Source organism: Primulina tabacum, chromosome 9 (assembly GCF_025594145.1).
Source record: "Primulina tabacum isolate GXHZ01 chromosome 9, ASM2559414v2, whole genome shotgun sequence".
NCBI classification, from domain to species: domain Eukaryota; kingdom Viridiplantae; phylum Streptophyta; class Magnoliopsida; order Lamiales; family Gesneriaceae; genus Primulina; species Primulina tabacum.
In genome coordinates, this window is record NC_134558.1 from 27856602 (window position 1) to 27874682 (window position 18081).

At 34.0% G+C, this 18081-nt stretch overlaps 1 protein-coding gene across 2 annotated transcripts; it reads right to left on the reverse strand.

Annotated features, from left to right (window-relative positions):
* Positions 1-7205: 7205 nt before the first annotated feature.
* Positions 7206-16902, reverse strand: LOC142555088 (alpha-glucan phosphorylase, H isozyme). 2 transcript variants are annotated; one of them, XM_075665753.1, is made up of 16 exons: positions 16763-16902; positions 15765-15989; positions 14624-14803; positions 14207-14383; positions 14042-14127; positions 13725-13914; positions 13473-13565; positions 12781-12965; positions 12561-12678; positions 12351-12479; positions 11563-11781; positions 11281-11484; positions 10533-10691; positions 9738-10001; positions 8531-8721; positions 7206-7596 (listed from the first exon to the last, which is right to left on the reverse strand). In XM_075665753.1, the coding sequence occupies exons 2-16, from the start codon at positions 15981-15983 to the stop codon at positions 7458-7460; spliced, it is 2553 nt and encodes an 850-aa protein (XP_075521868.1). In that variant the 5' UTR covers positions 15984-15989; positions 16763-16902; the 3' UTR covers positions 7206-7457. The 2 variants fall into 2 exon arrangements, with proteins under 2 accessions (XP_075521868.1, XP_075521867.1); XM_075665752.1 differs by lacking the exon at positions 16763-16902 and adding an exon at positions 16590-16756.
* Between the last annotated feature and the right edge of the window lie 1179 nt (positions 16903-18081).

Below are 18081 nucleotides of genomic sequence, written 5' to 3' on the forward strand. Positions count from 1 at the left end.
TTTTATGTTTATCATATGGTTGCATGTTCGTTGATTTATACTGGGATTATATTCTCACCGGAATTATCCGGTTATTGTCGTGTTTGTATGTGTGCATGACAACAGGTGGGACAGGATCAGGGTCGAGGAGATGACGAGATATCATGAATAGAGTGGAGACCACGGACTTTGACGTTGCTGCACGTGATATCTAGTTGTTGAACCTGAGTTTTGAATGATTGTATATAGTACCAAACTTGTGCTTGAATACTGATATGTATATTAGAATGATTTCCATTACGTTCCGCGTTTTTTAAAAAAAAATTTTAGACCCTGTTTATTATAATTGATTAAATTGTCCCAATGACGATTATGAACTTGATTAGCGTCCGGGTCCCCACACATATGATCTTGTGATGAGTTTGATTATTTTAAATTGCACTATTTTTACTGTCAAATATTTAAGATCATTTTTAAAATTTATATATTATTTCGAAAATGCGAGCTTTTATTTAAAAAAAATGTCCAGTAGAATTTTAAAAATGAGTGAGACATTACATCTCAAACATCAACTGCTGAATCATAGATTGATTCTTGATTCTTTCGCATTCAGCTCAGCAATCTCCTGTTTAAGACTCAACATATCAAATGATTCATCAGTTTCAGCATCTTTGGGATCAGTTTTCTTTGCTCTTGCCTTCTCAAAAGATAGGGCAAGCTTTTGATACTGATTGACCATGTCATGAAGTGTAGAAATAAGTTCATTTAGTGTGAAGTCAATTGAGCTAAAGTCAAATACCTGTTGACTGGTTGACTACAGTTCTGTGTAATCAGCCATTAGACACTTGACCTCATCATCATCATCACTGGAGCAGCTCAAGCTTTCAGATTCTGAATCACTGTCAGATTCTGCCCATTAGAACTTTCTTTCCTCTGCTAGAAGCACCTAATGTTTCTTTCTGTAAGATTTCTTATCATCCTTAGTCCTTCTCTTGTGCTCGTAAGATTTCTTTCACTTTTCAGTTGAGCCTCGACTGTCCTTCTTTGGCTTAGGAAAGTTAGCAATAAAGTGACCAGCTTTGCCACAGTTGCAGCAAGCATTAGGTTCTTCCTTGGAGTTACTTCTCTGGTATTGTCTTTGAAAGTTTCCTTGACTTCTTCTCATAAATCTTCCAAACTTCTTGACAAATAATGACATAGCATCATTACTTAACTGATCAGTAAATTTGTCAACTGAACTAGTTGGTTCCAGTTTGACAGCAGTTAAAGCAATTGTAGCAGTTGGTGTAGAAGGTTCCCCTTCTCTAGTTTGCAACTCAAATTCGTAAGCTTTTAAATCAGCAAATAAATCACGAAGTTCGACCTTGTTTAGGTCCTTTGATTCTCGCATTGCCATGGTCTTAACATCCCATTCCTTGGGAAGACCTCTGGCTACTTTCAGTGCCACCTCTTTATTTGAATACATCTTTCCGAGTGCATTCAGTTTGTTTACTATGCTACTGATCCTTTCATCATATTCATGCATGGATTTTCCAATCTTCATCTTGATATTGTTGAACTTTTGATCAGCAACAGATAGTTTATTCTCCTTGGTTTGCTCATTGCCTTCACAAAGCTGAATCAATTTTCTCCCAGATTTCCTTGGCAGTTTTGCACATTTTTATTTTGCTGAAAGTGACTTTATCCAGCGTTTTGTACAAAATATCTTTAGCCACGTTGTCTAAGTTGGCTTTTCTCTTGTCTTCAGCTGTCCATTCATCTCGGGGTTTTTCAATGCGGTGTGGTGCCCCATCAGTTATGGCAACAGCAGTGTTTGCCTTCAATATTTTTATGGGTCCGTCTGTAATAACGTACCACATGTCATCGTCTTGAGCAGCTAGATGAGCTTGCATTCTAATTTTCCAATTATCGAAATCCTCTTTGGAGAACATTGGAATTTTGTTGAATGAAGACATTGTAATCAGTTTGTATATTGGAATACTTAGGGACAAGATTCAACTGCTCTGATACCACTTGATAAGATCAGGTAAATGTGAAAGAGTGTTTAGAGGGGGGTTTAAATAAACACCTTTCCGCTTTTCTTGAGTCAGTTTAGTGATAAACTGCTACTCGAAAATCTTGTCAGTCGATATCAATCAGTTAACAATAAAAGTGCGGAAATAAGCTGACTGATAGATATAATAAAAACTGAAATAAGAAGACACAAGATTTTATGGATGTTCGGAGATTTCAAACACTCCTACGTCATCTCTTCTATCACAAATATATGATATTTACTAAAAGACTTTGATCGATACAAAGAGTTGTACAGACCCGCTTCGGTTATGGACTTAACAATGTCAAAGTGAAACTCTTAGTTACAAAACAGTTAATAGTACTCAACTAGACTGAAATAATTTAGCACAACTGATATCTCCAAGATTCAAGTATAAAAACAATAACAGTTTGTGCTTGTAAGCTCGAAGTATAGTCTTGAATGCTATGAATGTATACAATAAGTGTGAGCTTTGATGTTTGCAAAGACTTCAGTAGAGTAACATTATATCAATTGGGTTGATACAGATTCGGAGTTGAGATTCCGAGTGTTGTGTTGTTATCTTAGTTGCTCTTCTCTGCTATTTATAGGCTTTGCTTCCAACGGTAATTTTGAATACGATTTGAAACTTTCTATCCGTTGATTGCCACTGTCAACATTTTTCTGACAATCGTATACTGCAAATTTTCTGACATGCGGCTATCCCACTACTTGTTGCAGTCAGCTTTTGTGTATTTGTTGGTTGAACGTCCTTTTCCTTAACTGATGACGTGTATAGCTAAAGGATCAGCTGATATAATGCTGCTGATAAGCTTACAACTGATTGTAGTAACTGATCAGTTTCAACTGATTAGTCAGTTGTCTGCATAGTTCAGTTTGCTAGTAGAAACTGATCAGTTCCAGCTGATCAGTCAGTTGTCTTCGAAAAACTGCGCACTAATCTTTAGTTATGGGCAACTGATAGTTTGCATATTTTAGATCAGTTTCTATCAGTTTTTTTGATCAGTTAGTTCAATATATTAAACGCTCAGTTTGTCAAACTTCCGAAATTCAGTTTCCAACACTATAACTTGCATCGTGCATTTGCGACCACATTGAGTTTGAACTTTTCAATTATTTTTACTAAGAATTCTTAGTATGAGAAAAGCTCGATCAGACAACCAACAAGGGAGTTTTCTTTTTATCACTGAACACGAGTTTTTACAGTACACAATGCAGAAGAAAAATGAATTAAATGAATAATGCTACTTCTTATCACATTCTTTACATGTATTACACTTAACAACTAACTTAATCGTTATTAACTAATCTTCTGCTATATTTTGATGTTTCAAGTCGTGCTACACTTTGTTGAAACAAGTTTTGTTGGCACGGATTTTTAAAAATTAAATGCACAAAATATTATATATAAACAAAATAATTTGTTACAAACAAAACATTTGATTTTTTATTTTATTTTAAAAAAATCAACAATAAATTGTTTTAATCATTTATTATATTTGAGATCTTTTTTTTTTTCAAAAATAAAAGAGATGAATCGATATTTTATTTGTGGTATATTATATTTTGTTTATATATAATGTTATATGCATTTAATATTTTAAAATTCGTAACATATCTTAAAATAGCATAATTTAAAGTATCAAGTGTAGCAGATGATTTCATCTCAATTAAGTATATCACTCCTCATCCCGAATTTTTTTGAAACACCACAAAATTCTATAAAATATCTTATAAAATGAAATAGAACCAAATAGTTTTAAATTTAATATAATTTCTAAATTATTTACACAAAATAACTTGAGAAAAAATTTACGTATATAAACCAATCATGTGCCAATGGATACTATTATTTTATTAAAAATTCTTGTATTATTAACCATATGTCCCGACCATTCCAAAGTTTGTATCATTGATAATTTTTTGTGTATATTTGATAACAAACTCCTATCTATCTATCTATCTATCTATTTATATATCTATCGATCTATCTATTTATATATCCAACTTAAATACACGCAGCAAGACTATTTTGTGTTTATACATAATATATTTTGCTCTAAGGAGAGCAAAATTTTAGTGTTGAGGGGTTGATATGTTGTCGTTTTGAGTTGTATTCATGCATATTTATGTTATGTTGATTTGAATTTAGTTTTCTTTAAGCCATATTATGCATTGTTTTCAAATCTTATACGCTTTGATTTGATTTGTAGGTAATTTAGTAAAGAAAAGATGATGTTAAGGCCTAAAATGTGAGCAAGGCATGCTGCCCTAGCGAGCAATGGAAGAAACCAGAGGAAATCAGTGAGCCATGCACATTGGGGGCAAATATTTTTGGTCCCCCTAGCGCGCGCGAGGAAAATGTGGAAGAAAATATGCGAGATAAGCGCGCTTGGGCGGGCAATTCTAGCCGCCCCAGCACGAGTAAGAAAGAAAAAATATTGGTTGATTTCTTTCCATTCTTTCTTGAGACTACCTACTTAAAAATAACCCCTAGCAATTTTTAGGAAAAAAAATGTTTTTATCAGCATCCACTAAGGAAAAAAGAGAAAAAAGAAAATATCTAGAGTTGAGGAGGTAAGCGAAGAACTCGAGATTTTCACGCAGTGTTCTTTCGTTTCTTTTAGTATTTCTAGCTTGAAAACTTTATTCTAACTATTGTTTGAGATATTTATTATGTCTTTTAGTAGCTAAACTCATCTTTCGTTGGGATTTAAGGGTATCCTACCCCAAATAATCATTTAAATTAATTAATCATCGACTATTATTTTATGCTTGATTATCTTATTGCTTTTCATTAAATTATTGAAGTCTGGCTAGCTTCGATAGTATTTTATATTGCGAGTGAGTTTGAGAGAATAATTTGCAATATGGACGAGTAATCTAATTCGTGGATTTACAATTTACATAGACATATGAAATTGAATACACGTTGATACTCATAGTATAATAAATCGAAAGTTAGGGGGATTTCATAAATCGTGCTTGCAATTTATCATTGATAAATAATTAAAGATATTTAATTATCTCATCGTGTCGAATTAGTTTAACGTAAGTTGAGAAATGATGTTGATTAATTAGGGAATCTTGTCAAAGGCAATGAACAATTGAGATTAATTATTGAAAATAATGAGGGGTAATAGGTAAACCGAGATTTCCAACAAATTTACTTCCTATTTGATTTTAAATATTCATTTTTTACACTGTTTATTTAACCTCTAAGCCATTTAGTTAATTAAATTATAGTAGTTAACAAAGTATTTTAAATTATCGTTTGCTAAAGAACATATAAGTGAAATAATATTCGTATAATACAGTCTTGGTTGAACGATATATGTATTTTTATACATTATACTATAACTTGCATCGTGCATTTGCGATCACATTGAGCGTGAACTTTTTAATTATTTTTACTAGAGATTCTTAGTGTAAGAGAAGCTCAATCAAACAGCCAACGAGAGAGTTTTCTTTACATCGCTGAACAAGAGTTTTTACAGTACATAATGCAAAAGAAATCAGAATGAATAATAAGTCTTCTTATCACATGCTTTACATATATACTACAGTTACACTTGACAGCTATAACTTGATCGTTATTAACCAACTGACTGCAGTCTGCATGGCCAAGTGATCCAAGTGCATTCCACTTTAATTCTTCACGCATGCTTCCCCTCCACTTGGTGATCATACTTGAACAATAAGCAGGACCATGTATAGGAGATTTTCCATATGATTTTACCAAAGAGTAGCACAATTGGTACCAGGATTGCTTTGCCAAGACCTATATGTCCAGGAGTTCTTGGATTCGAATCCTGAGAAGGTAAAAGCTCCAGTGCTTGGGCTGGAGAAGACCTATGAGCAATGATCGCGGGAGACTTGTGTCGGGTCATTACAATAAAAGGCTCCCAGGATCGAACCCAAGACCTACCCAAGACCTCCTGGACATATAGGTCTTGACAAAACAATCCTGATACCAATTGAGCTAAATAGATACGAGTTTGGTATATTAACTAACTTTAAGGTCATTATATATTTTTTATTTAATACAAGATACACCTTCCAAAATCTCATCCAAGTATATCGAGATGAAATCCCCCACTACATTTTGATGTTTCAAATCGTGCTACATTTTGCCGAAACAAGTTTCGTTTGCACGAATTTTTAAAAATTAAATGCACAAAATATTATATATAAACAAAATAATAAGTCATAGACGAAACTTTTGATTCTTTTTGTTTTTTATTTTTAAAAAATCAATAATAAATTGTTTTAATCATTTATTGTCCAATGAGAATACAGATGAATCGAATATTTTATTTGTGATTTATTATATTTTGTTTATATATAAAGTTATATGTGTTTAATTAAAATTCGTGCAAACAGGTCTTGTTTGAACAAAGTATAGCACAATTTAAAGCACCAAGTGTAGTAGACGATTTCATCTCAAGTATATCACTCTTCATCCCGAATTTTTTTAAAACACCACAAAATTTTATAAAAATCTTTTAAAATGAAATAGAACCAAATAGTTTTAAATTTTAATATAATTTCTAAATTATTTACACAAAATGACCTGAGAAAAAAATTATGTATATAAGCCAATCATGTGCCAATGGGTACTATTATTTTATTAAAAAAAACTTATATTATTAACCATATGTCCCTTTCATTCCAAAGTTTGTATCATTGATAATTTTTTTAAGAAAATATTGAGAGTAAAATAAGTATGATTTTAACAAAATTATATGCACCACATATATTATATGTGTGTATATTTGAAAACACACACTCCTATCTATCTATGCATGCAACATAAGCGAGCCTATTTTGTTTTTATACATAATATCTTTTTAGTTTTTAAATTATTGGTTTAATTTTGATTTTTTTACAAAATAATTTTTTTTAAAATTTAAGATTTCTTGTAATTAAAATGATGGGCTGGTCGATAAAAAGTGGGAAAGAAATAAAATAGCAAAATTGAAAAAAAGATGGTGTGATTGACCGAACCAAAAACGACTAGTTTAACTGCATAAGCATCTCATGTTCAAATATTTCAAGCTATCAACTTGAAGCTTGATTCAAACCGAATTAGAGCCAAGCCAACACGGGGTCTAAAAATTTTGGTTCCTTTATATCCATAATCACATCCACTACAAGAAATTATGAACAAAATGTAAAATGCTACTTAAAAAGACATTTAACAACACATTAGCATTAAGTGTATGTCTTCAATTCTCATTACAGGAACATAGTCCTGAAATAACATGAAAAGGAGGAAAGTATGCTGTGGATAGATAGATCGATAATTGTATAGGAGACGTACCGATCTTTTATTAGTAGAATGCTTATTACAATGGCATGGAAGCTATATTCATATCCTACATACATGATAGAAGTACTTGCTTTATCATGGTCACTGAGAAGTACAGAAATCTGATAGATTTTAGGCTACTGATCCCGGGCATGGGCACTCCTTTATGTTCCAAATTTCAGTTGCATACTGGGAAATTGTGCGGTCGCTGCTAAATTTTCCACTACCAGCGGTGCTAAGAATGGACATCCTTATCCATCTCTTCCTGTCCCTGAAAGTATATTATTAGAATAAATGTCAATCGCCATTTAGTGTGTTTTTCGGTGTGTATTCTTGCATGATAATAACACGAGAATTTGTGGTCCAAATGCTATACCATGAGGCTTTGTCAGATTAAACTCAGCAAAGATAAACCAAGTTCATTGAACCAATGTAAGTTAATACAATTAGCTTAATTTTGTTGGTGCAATAAGCATAAAGTAGTATACGAATTCATAAACTGGTACTTCGATACATGGAGAAGATATACCATTGTCTCAGGGGCTCTAGTATTAGAAATATAAAGCAGGATTGATAAAGAGAGGATAACCGAGTAAACAGTGGAGAAATACAAAACAAAAGAATGTTATGTAAAAGGGGGGGAAAAGGTTCCAGGCAACCAACATCTCCGAGGGTAGTGAAAAATAGTCTATTTCCCATTCCATTAATTTCCTGTTCTAAGAGACGTGAAAATATGCTAGATTTTGATAAACGTGACATCAAAAATACCTCTATACAAAACTATACCTGAGATCAGATCATGAATAAGCGCCTAAAATATCTTCATGTAATGGACCAAAGTATGAGCCTCTAATTGTATATTTTACAATATTTATTACTCACGTTTTTAATTCCATAACACTGAATAACAATGCCCAGCCAAAATGAATTTCTTTGTGGAAACAAAATAATCAGACTTGTGAGGTCAAATTAGCTCAGAAATTGTTATTGCTTATTACCTACTGTAGCAACTTCCATGAAAGACCAAACTCAGCTTGTTTGACAAGAAAGGCATCTATCTTTTGGGTTTTTAACATATATAATGTGGCACAAAGAAAAAAATCAATCGGGAGATGACAAAGGAAAATTTTCCAGTTTATATTACAGTGTAGAGTATGGTAACTGCAGTACCAAGGGTAGGAAAATCGAGGATGCTGTAGACTTACTTGTATGCTTCATCCACTGTTTCTTGAGCATCCATGTAGCTTGGGAAGTCATGACCAACAAGAAAATAATCGCCACATCCATAGCCAGAATTTCCCTCGAGTGACTCAAGAAGTGGATTATAATCATAGCTTCCAAAAGCCCCAGATCTTATAAATTGTTTGGCCTCTTCAAACCGAGGGTCAGGTTTAAACTGCATAATAACAGAAAATTAAAATTATGTTAACCAGAAATAGCTCAGAAGAGGAACGAACATAGAGAAATGAATTCAGTATGCCAAGTATGATGCAACACTAAACAAGTCTTGTGGATGGGTAACTGGTATTACATTTGCATATTCACTGCAGTTGTTTATCCTCCTACTTTATTTATAACCCCATATCTTTTAAGTTCCGTATATGTAGGTAAACCCGTAAATGACGCAAAATTCCCTCAAGTGCATGTCAATGACACATGTTAAAACGGGGATATGTACTCATTTGGATACACGAATCATGATATCAAAATTTGAAAATGAATTTAGGTCCACTGGACCGCGAATGATCTGGTTCTTCACCAAATTTTTCATTTCTGTGACAAAGGAATATTTTTCTTTTCATTGTTATTTAGAATCATAAACGAGTCCAGAGAAAGTGAAGACTGCCTGTTCCATTTTCAACAACTAACAATTATTAAAGCTTTTAACTTCCTAATTATCGATAACAGATTGAATGCAGGTAAATTTCTAGCTCCCTGTCTATCCACATTCTTTTCCTTCACAAATCCGATGAAACGGATTTTTTAATCAATTAAATTACTAAAAGATGTAATCAAAACCTAAACCAACAGTTTCTTTTGCTTAGGCATTTAGTTACAATACCTCAAGTTAGGTACACTTTCAGTTTTTTTTTTTTAAATTGAACTCCTGCACCATACCTAGAAGCCCTTCACTTTTTACTCAAGATGCACGGTCATGTATAGTCTGGTTCTCATGTATAACCCAAAAACATAATTATATTTATTATAAAATTAAATAATATAACAATGAGTAGGTCTTCGGTCAAGTATGAAAGCTGAACAGGTATCATGCTATAAAAGTTAACGATGCTTAGTGGTTTAGACAGAACTTATGACTGAATCACGTGCTAGAGGATTATGCTTTGTAATTGAGGTAACAAATGACCTACCTAGATTTATAAGATTAAGTTTATTGTAAATAGCAGGATTTACCAGTCCTTTCTCTCTGTCTTTACGCAAGCCAGGAACTTCATCTGCTGTAGCTCCAAAAAGAAAGAAATTTGTTTCCCCAATTTCTTCTCTGATCTCAACATTAGCCCCATCTAGTGTTCCAATAATGAGGCATCCATTAAGTGCAAACTTCATGTTACTCGTGCCACTTGCCTCCATGCCTGCCGTACTGATATGCTGTGACAACTCACTTCCAGGAATAAGAATCTCTGCCACAGACACATTATAATTGGGGACAAAAACAACCTGAAACATTGGAAAATAACAATGAAGTTGATATGAAATTCTGATATGTTAAATAATGGCATCATTTTTTGTTTGGTGGTGAAGTAATATTTGACAGTTGACTTATGTCAGTAGCAAGGATACAAGAAAAGGTTATATTAACATAGGTATGCATTTAATAGTAACCGAGTTTCCCTATTTTTTTCCAAGGATAGTTATAGCATAGTTGATTCTTTTTTGGAAATCTACCTACATGATAGTTAAACCCAAAACTGCTATACATTATTCATTAAATTATCAGGACCCTGCTGAGAAAACAGATATTCAAAACAAGAAATTTTTTCCATTTTTTCTATTCTTCACTTTGTAAATATTGCAAACAACTGGTTGCACCAGTTAGCATAACTCACTTTATGGCCAAGGATAATATGAGCTAAAATTTCGCCAATGACTAATTGGGCACTAGAAAACTTTGTTCTTCGTGGTTCAGTCATTTAGAACTTGAGATTTGAATCACAGACTCAAAAAAGGTACGCTATATCTATACTTTACCTTTAAGAAGCTATTGACCTCAGGATCGGTGTTTACAACAGCACCTACATCATTTACAAGCTTAACTATTCTTTTAGCATTTGTATACGTAGCAAACGCTTTTCCTCCGATCATGATGGTGCGAGGTGTCGTATTTTTACGATCCTCAGGCTTCATCTCCTGCATTATTATCCAGAGAAAATAAAGAATGAGCAACTCAAAAAGGGGAAATTGAAAACTAAATGTTTGGAATATAGAAAAAGCAGAAAATTATGAAGGACAGTGTTACTGCAAGCTATTGGATGATATGAAGAGAAAGTATGAGCTTTTGAAGGAGTACAAGAAAAAGAGAATCGATTACGTCAGAATATGAAGTGGTAAGTTGCAAGGCCAGTGAACGAAAACCTTAAATGAACCAAGTTTAAATCATTGTTAATTGGATGACGACCTATATTAGTTTTAAATAAATATTTCATTGACAGTTTATGGGTTATGTACAGGACCAATAGATGGGATGCCCATGAAGTATTTACAATGCATTCATATTACCACCAGTTACTATTGTTTCTTATCTAAAAGGAACAATAACAACACAATTACAAGGTTATCACAATTACAAGGTTATCGTTGAAGATGAAGCCATACTTTATGATGTGATAACTAATCAATGAGATACAGTTGCAATGTGCCGAGGTTTTGACAAGGAGAAACATAGAATCAAATTGATTAAACAGCATTAGATAAGTACCACAAATATAGTTTTCCTCACCTTCAATTTCTTGTACCTGTAGACAACACCCAAAATGTTTAATAGCTGCCTTTTGTATTCATGGATTCGTTTGACTTGTATATCAAAGAGTGTATTTGGGTCAATGCTCACACCAGTAACCTGCAGTACATATTGTGCCAAACGCTCTTTGCTGGCAAACTTCGCTGATTCCCACTCAGCATGGAAATCTGCATTATCAGCAAACTAGGGGCGAATAGAGTCTATAATAACTCCGGGTAAACAATAGAGATTTTGTCAATAAAAAAAAAACATCATACATACTTGGCGAAGATTTGTGAGTAAGTCGAGATTAGTCACCCATTGATCTGTTTTTAACCATTTGGATATAATCTGACTAAGATCAGGATTGCAAAACCTGAGCCATCGACGAGGGGTTATACCATTGGTCTTGTTTTGAAATTTGGCAGGCCATATAGAGACATAATCAGAGAATAACTCAGCCTTCAAGATATCACTGTGTAGCTGAGCAACACCATTGACCTGCAGGAAAATGATGAAGAATATTAGCTTTCTAAACTCTTCTCAATCGAAAATCTTAAGTAAAGAAATCAGAAAATGAAGCGAACCACACAGATGCTAGAGGTTCAATGTAATAGATATTCTTAACCAGCTGTAATCAAACTATAAAAATTGCTGGCAAAATACGACGACGGATTTTACGTCATGAGTGAATATGAGCGTGGAAGATGAGTTATCGTATAAATTTTATGCAGACAACAGTTTCGTCGCCACAGATAATTGGCAAATTTTGAATTTGCTAAAAATGTCACTATGAGCAAACAGCAACAAATAAAATGTCAAACTTCATCAGTTACTAATTTCAGAATGCTATCAGTTATATGAAAACTGAACCGGAAGTTTTTAAATGAGTTCTGAATGGACAGAAAGGTTATCTTCTTGCTCTCTTAATGCATTTAAGGGGCCATTAGAATCTGACAGAACAATTTTTTTGTATAAATGAAATCTATCATTCAGCTCTCTGAAACTGTTTCCCATGTAGTCAACAACGATCAACATTTAACATGCTTGAATTTGCAGAAATTTTTTACCGTGTGAGAGGACACTACACACAGATTGGCCATCCGTACTACTGCCTTTTGTGGGTTATCATCCAAAATGCGCAGGGCAGGAAGGTTTCCCTCAAGATCAGGTTTTGTGAACTTTATCATTGCAATGAACTGCACAGTGCAGGACAATTACTCCCGTGGAGTTCTTTTAATGCAAAGTATATAAAAACCAAAGTAAGTGGGCGTGTTTACCCTCTTGTCGATTTCTGTAATGATTTCCATATGACGTGGAAGGAGCTTCCACATGACAGCTTGTGACCATTTTTCCAGGGCTTCAGGAAGGACCGTGTGGTTTGTATAAGCTATGGTCCTGGTAGAATGAACATCAAATCTTCAAATTGGCTAATCCACACAGCAAGAAATAAAATCATCGTCACAGAGAAAATCTGTAGTAATCTATCAAAGAGAGCACCTTGTGGTGATATCCCAAGAATCATCCCATCCAAGCCCTTCATCATCCATTAACAGACGCATCAGCTCCGGTATCGCAAGAGTGGGATGTGTATCATTCAGTTGTACTGCAACCTTAGCCGGAAATTCAGACCACTGAATCTCACTCTTTTCGTTTTCCCTCTCCTTGAATCTGGATATAATATCCTGGAATTTTGGTACAAAAATATAACTGGTAAGTTTTGACTCACATGCCAAACACTATGGTACAGGAAGTAATAGCAGAATAAATATCCTCGAGTTCTAAATTGCCAGGCATTCTGTGTGAATAAGAGGAGATTTGCTATATCAAAGAGCTCAAATCCTTCCACCAAATGTCAAAGGTCTATCTGTAGTCTGCAAAGATGCTACATCCCCCCAACCTAAGTATCACAAAACAAGTTGAACCTTGTCCCTAACGGCAGTACTGCAATTGTATGGTAACAATTATCTTTTTTAGTATTTTCAGCACATGTTATCAAAGGAAGCACTCAAGTTAGTAAAAATTTTCTCAACTAGAACTTTCTTTCATAATCACAAAGAGCCCATCCAAATTTGTTTTCCAAGTTTCTTGAAGTGAACTGGGGAAATTTTTGATTATTTAAACATCAGATGAATTACTAGTGCACTGAAGAGAGGGAAGTTTGGACTAAATTGAGAACAAGATAGAGAAACCTGAAGTGACGCACTGCACAGGAAAAACTGTTGCTTGAGTCTTAATAGTTTTCCATCTTCTGTAGCATCCCCCGGATAGAGGACAGCACAGATCTGCAAAACAAGCATCACATTCAAGCATCCAAAAAGAAGTATCTGATCACACTCATATATATCAAATAAGAATTTCAGTCTTATTAGCACAAATAGCTAATTACGATAGAAATACTATTTGCTGCAACATTGATTGAAGAAGAGAAAACAAGTCTTTACCTGCTGTGCCCGTGAATGAAGCTGAGCAGAAGATTCATACTGTCCATCATTAAACTGAAATAAGTTAAAGTCCTCAGCACTAGCTTTTGCTTCCCAGAGACGAAGACTATTAGTGTTCCTGGTTTTGTACCCAGGAATTGGTACATCATATGCGACAGCTTTCAATACCTCGCCACCAACCCACTTTCGGCTAAACATTTTGCAATATCGGCTTGAATTACTCATACAATAATCTTTAACAGAGCTAATATTTGATCTACATCTATAAAATTAGACTCTAATGTAATTAAATAAGAAGCATTTGAGGTTACACTTACGATCCGGAGGGAAGAACCTCAACATGACCAAAAAAATTTATGGGGTAGACAACATCATGCCGGACCACTTCCCAGGGACTGAACTTCTGCATTATTAAAAATTGCGAATTATTCCAGATGTAAAGAGTCAACCCAGTATTAACAAAATTTTAGGAGCTATCAAACCTCCAACCAGTCTTCTGCAATTTCCTCTTGGCCTGCTTTGGTGATCCGCTGCTTGAATAGACCATATCTGTACCTCAAACCATATCCCCAAGCAGGTAAATTCAACGTTGCCATTGAGTCCAGAAAACACGAAGCAAGCCTCCCAAGACCACCATTTCCAAGTGCAGCATCTTTTTCCTAATAAGTTCAATTAAAATCACCCTCAAAATCTAGCATGCAAAGGTTGAAGCACAGATTACGGAAACAGAAAGCATCTCAATCCCAATTTGAGAAGAAAATCCATACAGGTTTTCCCTCCTCGGAACGTAATAAAATTGCTGACAATTAGTGATTGATAAATACTATTAATATAAATTATAAGCCATGATACTAAATGGAGAAAATATTCATTAGTAAGGAGTTGTTGTGCCTAATAACCTGCTCCACAATGTCCTCAAGTTCATGACCCAATTGCTTTAAAGCATCAGCATAAGCAACTTGAATATCCAGGTTTCCAACTGCATTGGTCAAAGCTCGTCCTTGAAGATATTCCATGGATAAATAGTACGTCTGCTTTGGGTTGGTTTTGTGATAATGACGATAAGTATCATTCCATTGCTGAAATTGCAATAAAAAAGATTGATGTAAATGACTTCTCTATTGCTGTTTAAGGCATGATTACTACGCTTCAAGACTCAATTTACCAGAGTCAATATGAGAGTGAGGCAAAAAATATTGTTCAGGCAATCACCCAAAAATAATAGAAATCAACATAGCAGTCTTTGAATATATATATTTTACTTGATGACTCTAACTGTTGCATGTTTCTGCCGAATGGATAGGCTTCAAGTATACAACTCCATAAAAAAATTTAGTTAAAGTTACTGTTTGTTAATGATAACAAAAAGGATAATTAGTAATAACCTTGTAGCATATCCATGAACTAGAAAAAAGCTCAAAATCTTGGACATGCAGCGAACAGGAGAGGCATGGAAAAAAATGACATTGAATTCTAACCTCTTACCTCTAACTGATTTTACATTTTTTTAGACAATGGTGAATTTACCAAGACAGTAAACACGATACAGAGAAACATCAAGTAGAGGATAAAGACTCAGGAAGAAAACATGATTATAGCTTTATCACTGCATACCAAATCAGGAACAATGGATAATCACAAGTACAGTTGGAAAACTTATGGAAGAATAAACTACAAACATGACCTTTCCAACAGAAGATTATCAATAAATGGTCAAGGAAATAAACAAATGGTCCTAATAAATCCTGCCCATCATCATCAGACAAACCCTCACAAACTAATTTAACTTAAAAACATCGATTGGTAACTACAAAAATCATGCCACTGCCTACGCTACTACTTAAAGTTCCAAAATAAATATTCATTTAGAAAAAAATCAACCCTTAAACATCCTCAAGAAAACAAATAGTTATATTTCTCTTTTCCAATCGTCATCAGGAATAAAAAGTGCCAAAAATAAAGCAGTTGCATTACGGCCGATATAACTTCCTAGTATCCATGTGGTAGCAAATTTCAAAGCATCAATCAATTTGATTATACCTGTATGAGCCGATCACGGACACTCTCTGCTGTTGCATAGTATGCTTGCTCCAGATCAAACTTGAAAGGTGAAAAATGAGGGCTATATAGTGTATGGTACTTTATATTCGATGCAATCTCAGTTGGGTCTTCGGCCAGCGGATGGGCAATAGCCGGAACTTTTGATGGAAGTCCAGTATCAACAGTTGCCCTACCATCGGTCTCCACTGTAGGTGCCATAATAATCTACGGTGTGAATTGCAAGATGATAAAAGGATACAGGTTAGCTATTTGTTAGCAAAATCAATTAAGAAATATGTTATGATTCAACGCTGATTCCACACGGAACAGTAGAATGACACTTTAAGTTTGAAAGACTAATCAGCTAGTAAGATAGTCTTTCAGGCTGAGCTCTCTCAAGCTGGCTCAAAAGCCAACAGGACAGGTGTACTCTGAAAAGGGTCGATCAACCAAACCAAAGGAATTGAATAACAAGGGAAAGGCTACTGTGGGATAATATGGCTAGTGGAATCAAATACTTCTTCTCTGAAATCAATGAAAGGCGGCCACATGTGTAGCATCAAAAGTCGATCATATGGTCAGAGTAGGCATATAGATCAAACTGACGTACGTGCACCGTATAAAAATTCAAGTTCCATAAGTAACTCAAACCAAAACCCTGTAGTTGTCTCGGCACAAACCCCAATTAATTCACTCAAACGCTCAAAATTCTGCACAAAAACATCAACGTAAACAGAAAAAATAGGTATGAATTCTAAGTAAAAGCAGGAACTTCAGAATTTCAAACAAACGAAATACAAAAAGTGAAAGCAAGCTCATAATTACCAGTTTCTCACGGGTAGTAAGCCTGCTACAAATGCGAGATATTTAAGGCGTAGAATTGAGAGATATACACACATATACATATAAATGCATCACGTGAAGTAGCTCAGAGATATTCGATAAGAAAAGTGCCACAAAAAGCGAGACAAAAACGGAGTTTTCCGTGTCATTCTCACCTTTTTTCACGGTGAGGATTTGTGATTATGGTCCATACCGAGATATCAAATTGAGATTAATAAATATCTGAGTGAGAATTTGTGAAGAAGAATAGGACACCACTGTAGAAATAAATAAAGACTCGAACAGGTGAACGTAAGATTTTTTCGCAAGAAAGTTAATCAATTTTATTATATGAATATCCGATCTAATTTATAAAAAAATTATTTTTTATATTAAATATATTATTTTATATAATAATTATATATCAAATCAATTTGTCTCATAAATAAAAACCAATAAGCTCGCAAGAGAACTATTTATTTTGTAATATTTATATTAATTATTATTATTATTTTGTTGTTATTTGTTATAGGGTTATAAAAATAGACGGGCACTTACGTAAATTATTATACAATAAAGTATTTTATTGATAGTGAGTGATCAAAAATTGTGGTGGAAAAGAAATATCAAAAGAAATTTTGTGCGTTAGGAAAGTTTATCTAAATTATTACTTTAATTTGATTACATGAGAATGAACTAGATCAAAACATTTCAAATAAAACAAGTGAAAAAATTTACCACAAACTCACATGTTACGTTTGAATTGGAAGATTTGAATTTGAGTAAGTTTTAGAAGGAATGATTTTGAATGACTTGATATTGACATGAATTTGAAATTCACAACAATGACTCAAAAAAATCGGTTGGGATTTAGACGTCATTGTCAATTAGATTTTGTTGGAACATTTTATTTTCGCAATCCTAATTTTGATGATAACAAAATTTGTTATTGTGTTTCTAACATATATACTCAAGCTTGAAGTTATTAACACATGCAGAAAACTAAAACCGAGTTTAGCCAAACTGAATTTCTGGCGAGCTTTGGTGTGTTCATGATATCTCTCAACTGGATGAATTAAATGACAATCCGTCAATTTGATCGATCCGAAATCTAAAATTGGAACAAAGTCGTATTTCACGTCAGTTGGGCAAAATGGAATATGATCTAGGTCCAACCGGTTGCTGAATACAAAACTGATTGCACGAAAACAACAATCAATTGAGTATGAGCAGTTGTGGTATTTTGGCTATATCTCTCAACTTGGTCATTGAAATGAAGAAATTCAGTATGTGTTGAAAAGATAAGACGATTATCTACAAATGATCTTTAAAAGTCAAAGTTTGAATCGAAGCTTAAAATGCTGATAAATGGCTATGAAGCTACTGGTTCTGCACATCACAATAGTTGAGCTGCGGTTGAGATGCTGACCAGATTGAACAGCTGACCAGTTTCAACCGTTGACCAACCAATTTAAGCTCGGGAAAATGTCCAGTA

Excerpts from the sequence above, each read along its gene's own strand:
- LOC142555088 (XM_075665753.1), bottom strand. The coding sequence starts at position 15,983 with ATGGCACCTACAGTGGAGACCGATGGTAGGGCAACTGTTGATACTGGA. Across the intron at positions 11,485-11,562 it reads TACTCACAAATCTTCGCCAA|TTTGCTGATAATGCAGATTT; the intron begins GTATGTATGATG and ends ATTCGCCCCTAG. Across the intron at positions 10,692-11,280 it reads ACAGGTACAAGAAATTGAAG|GAGATGAAGCCTGAGGATCG; the intron begins GTGAGGAAAACT and ends ATAATAATGCAG.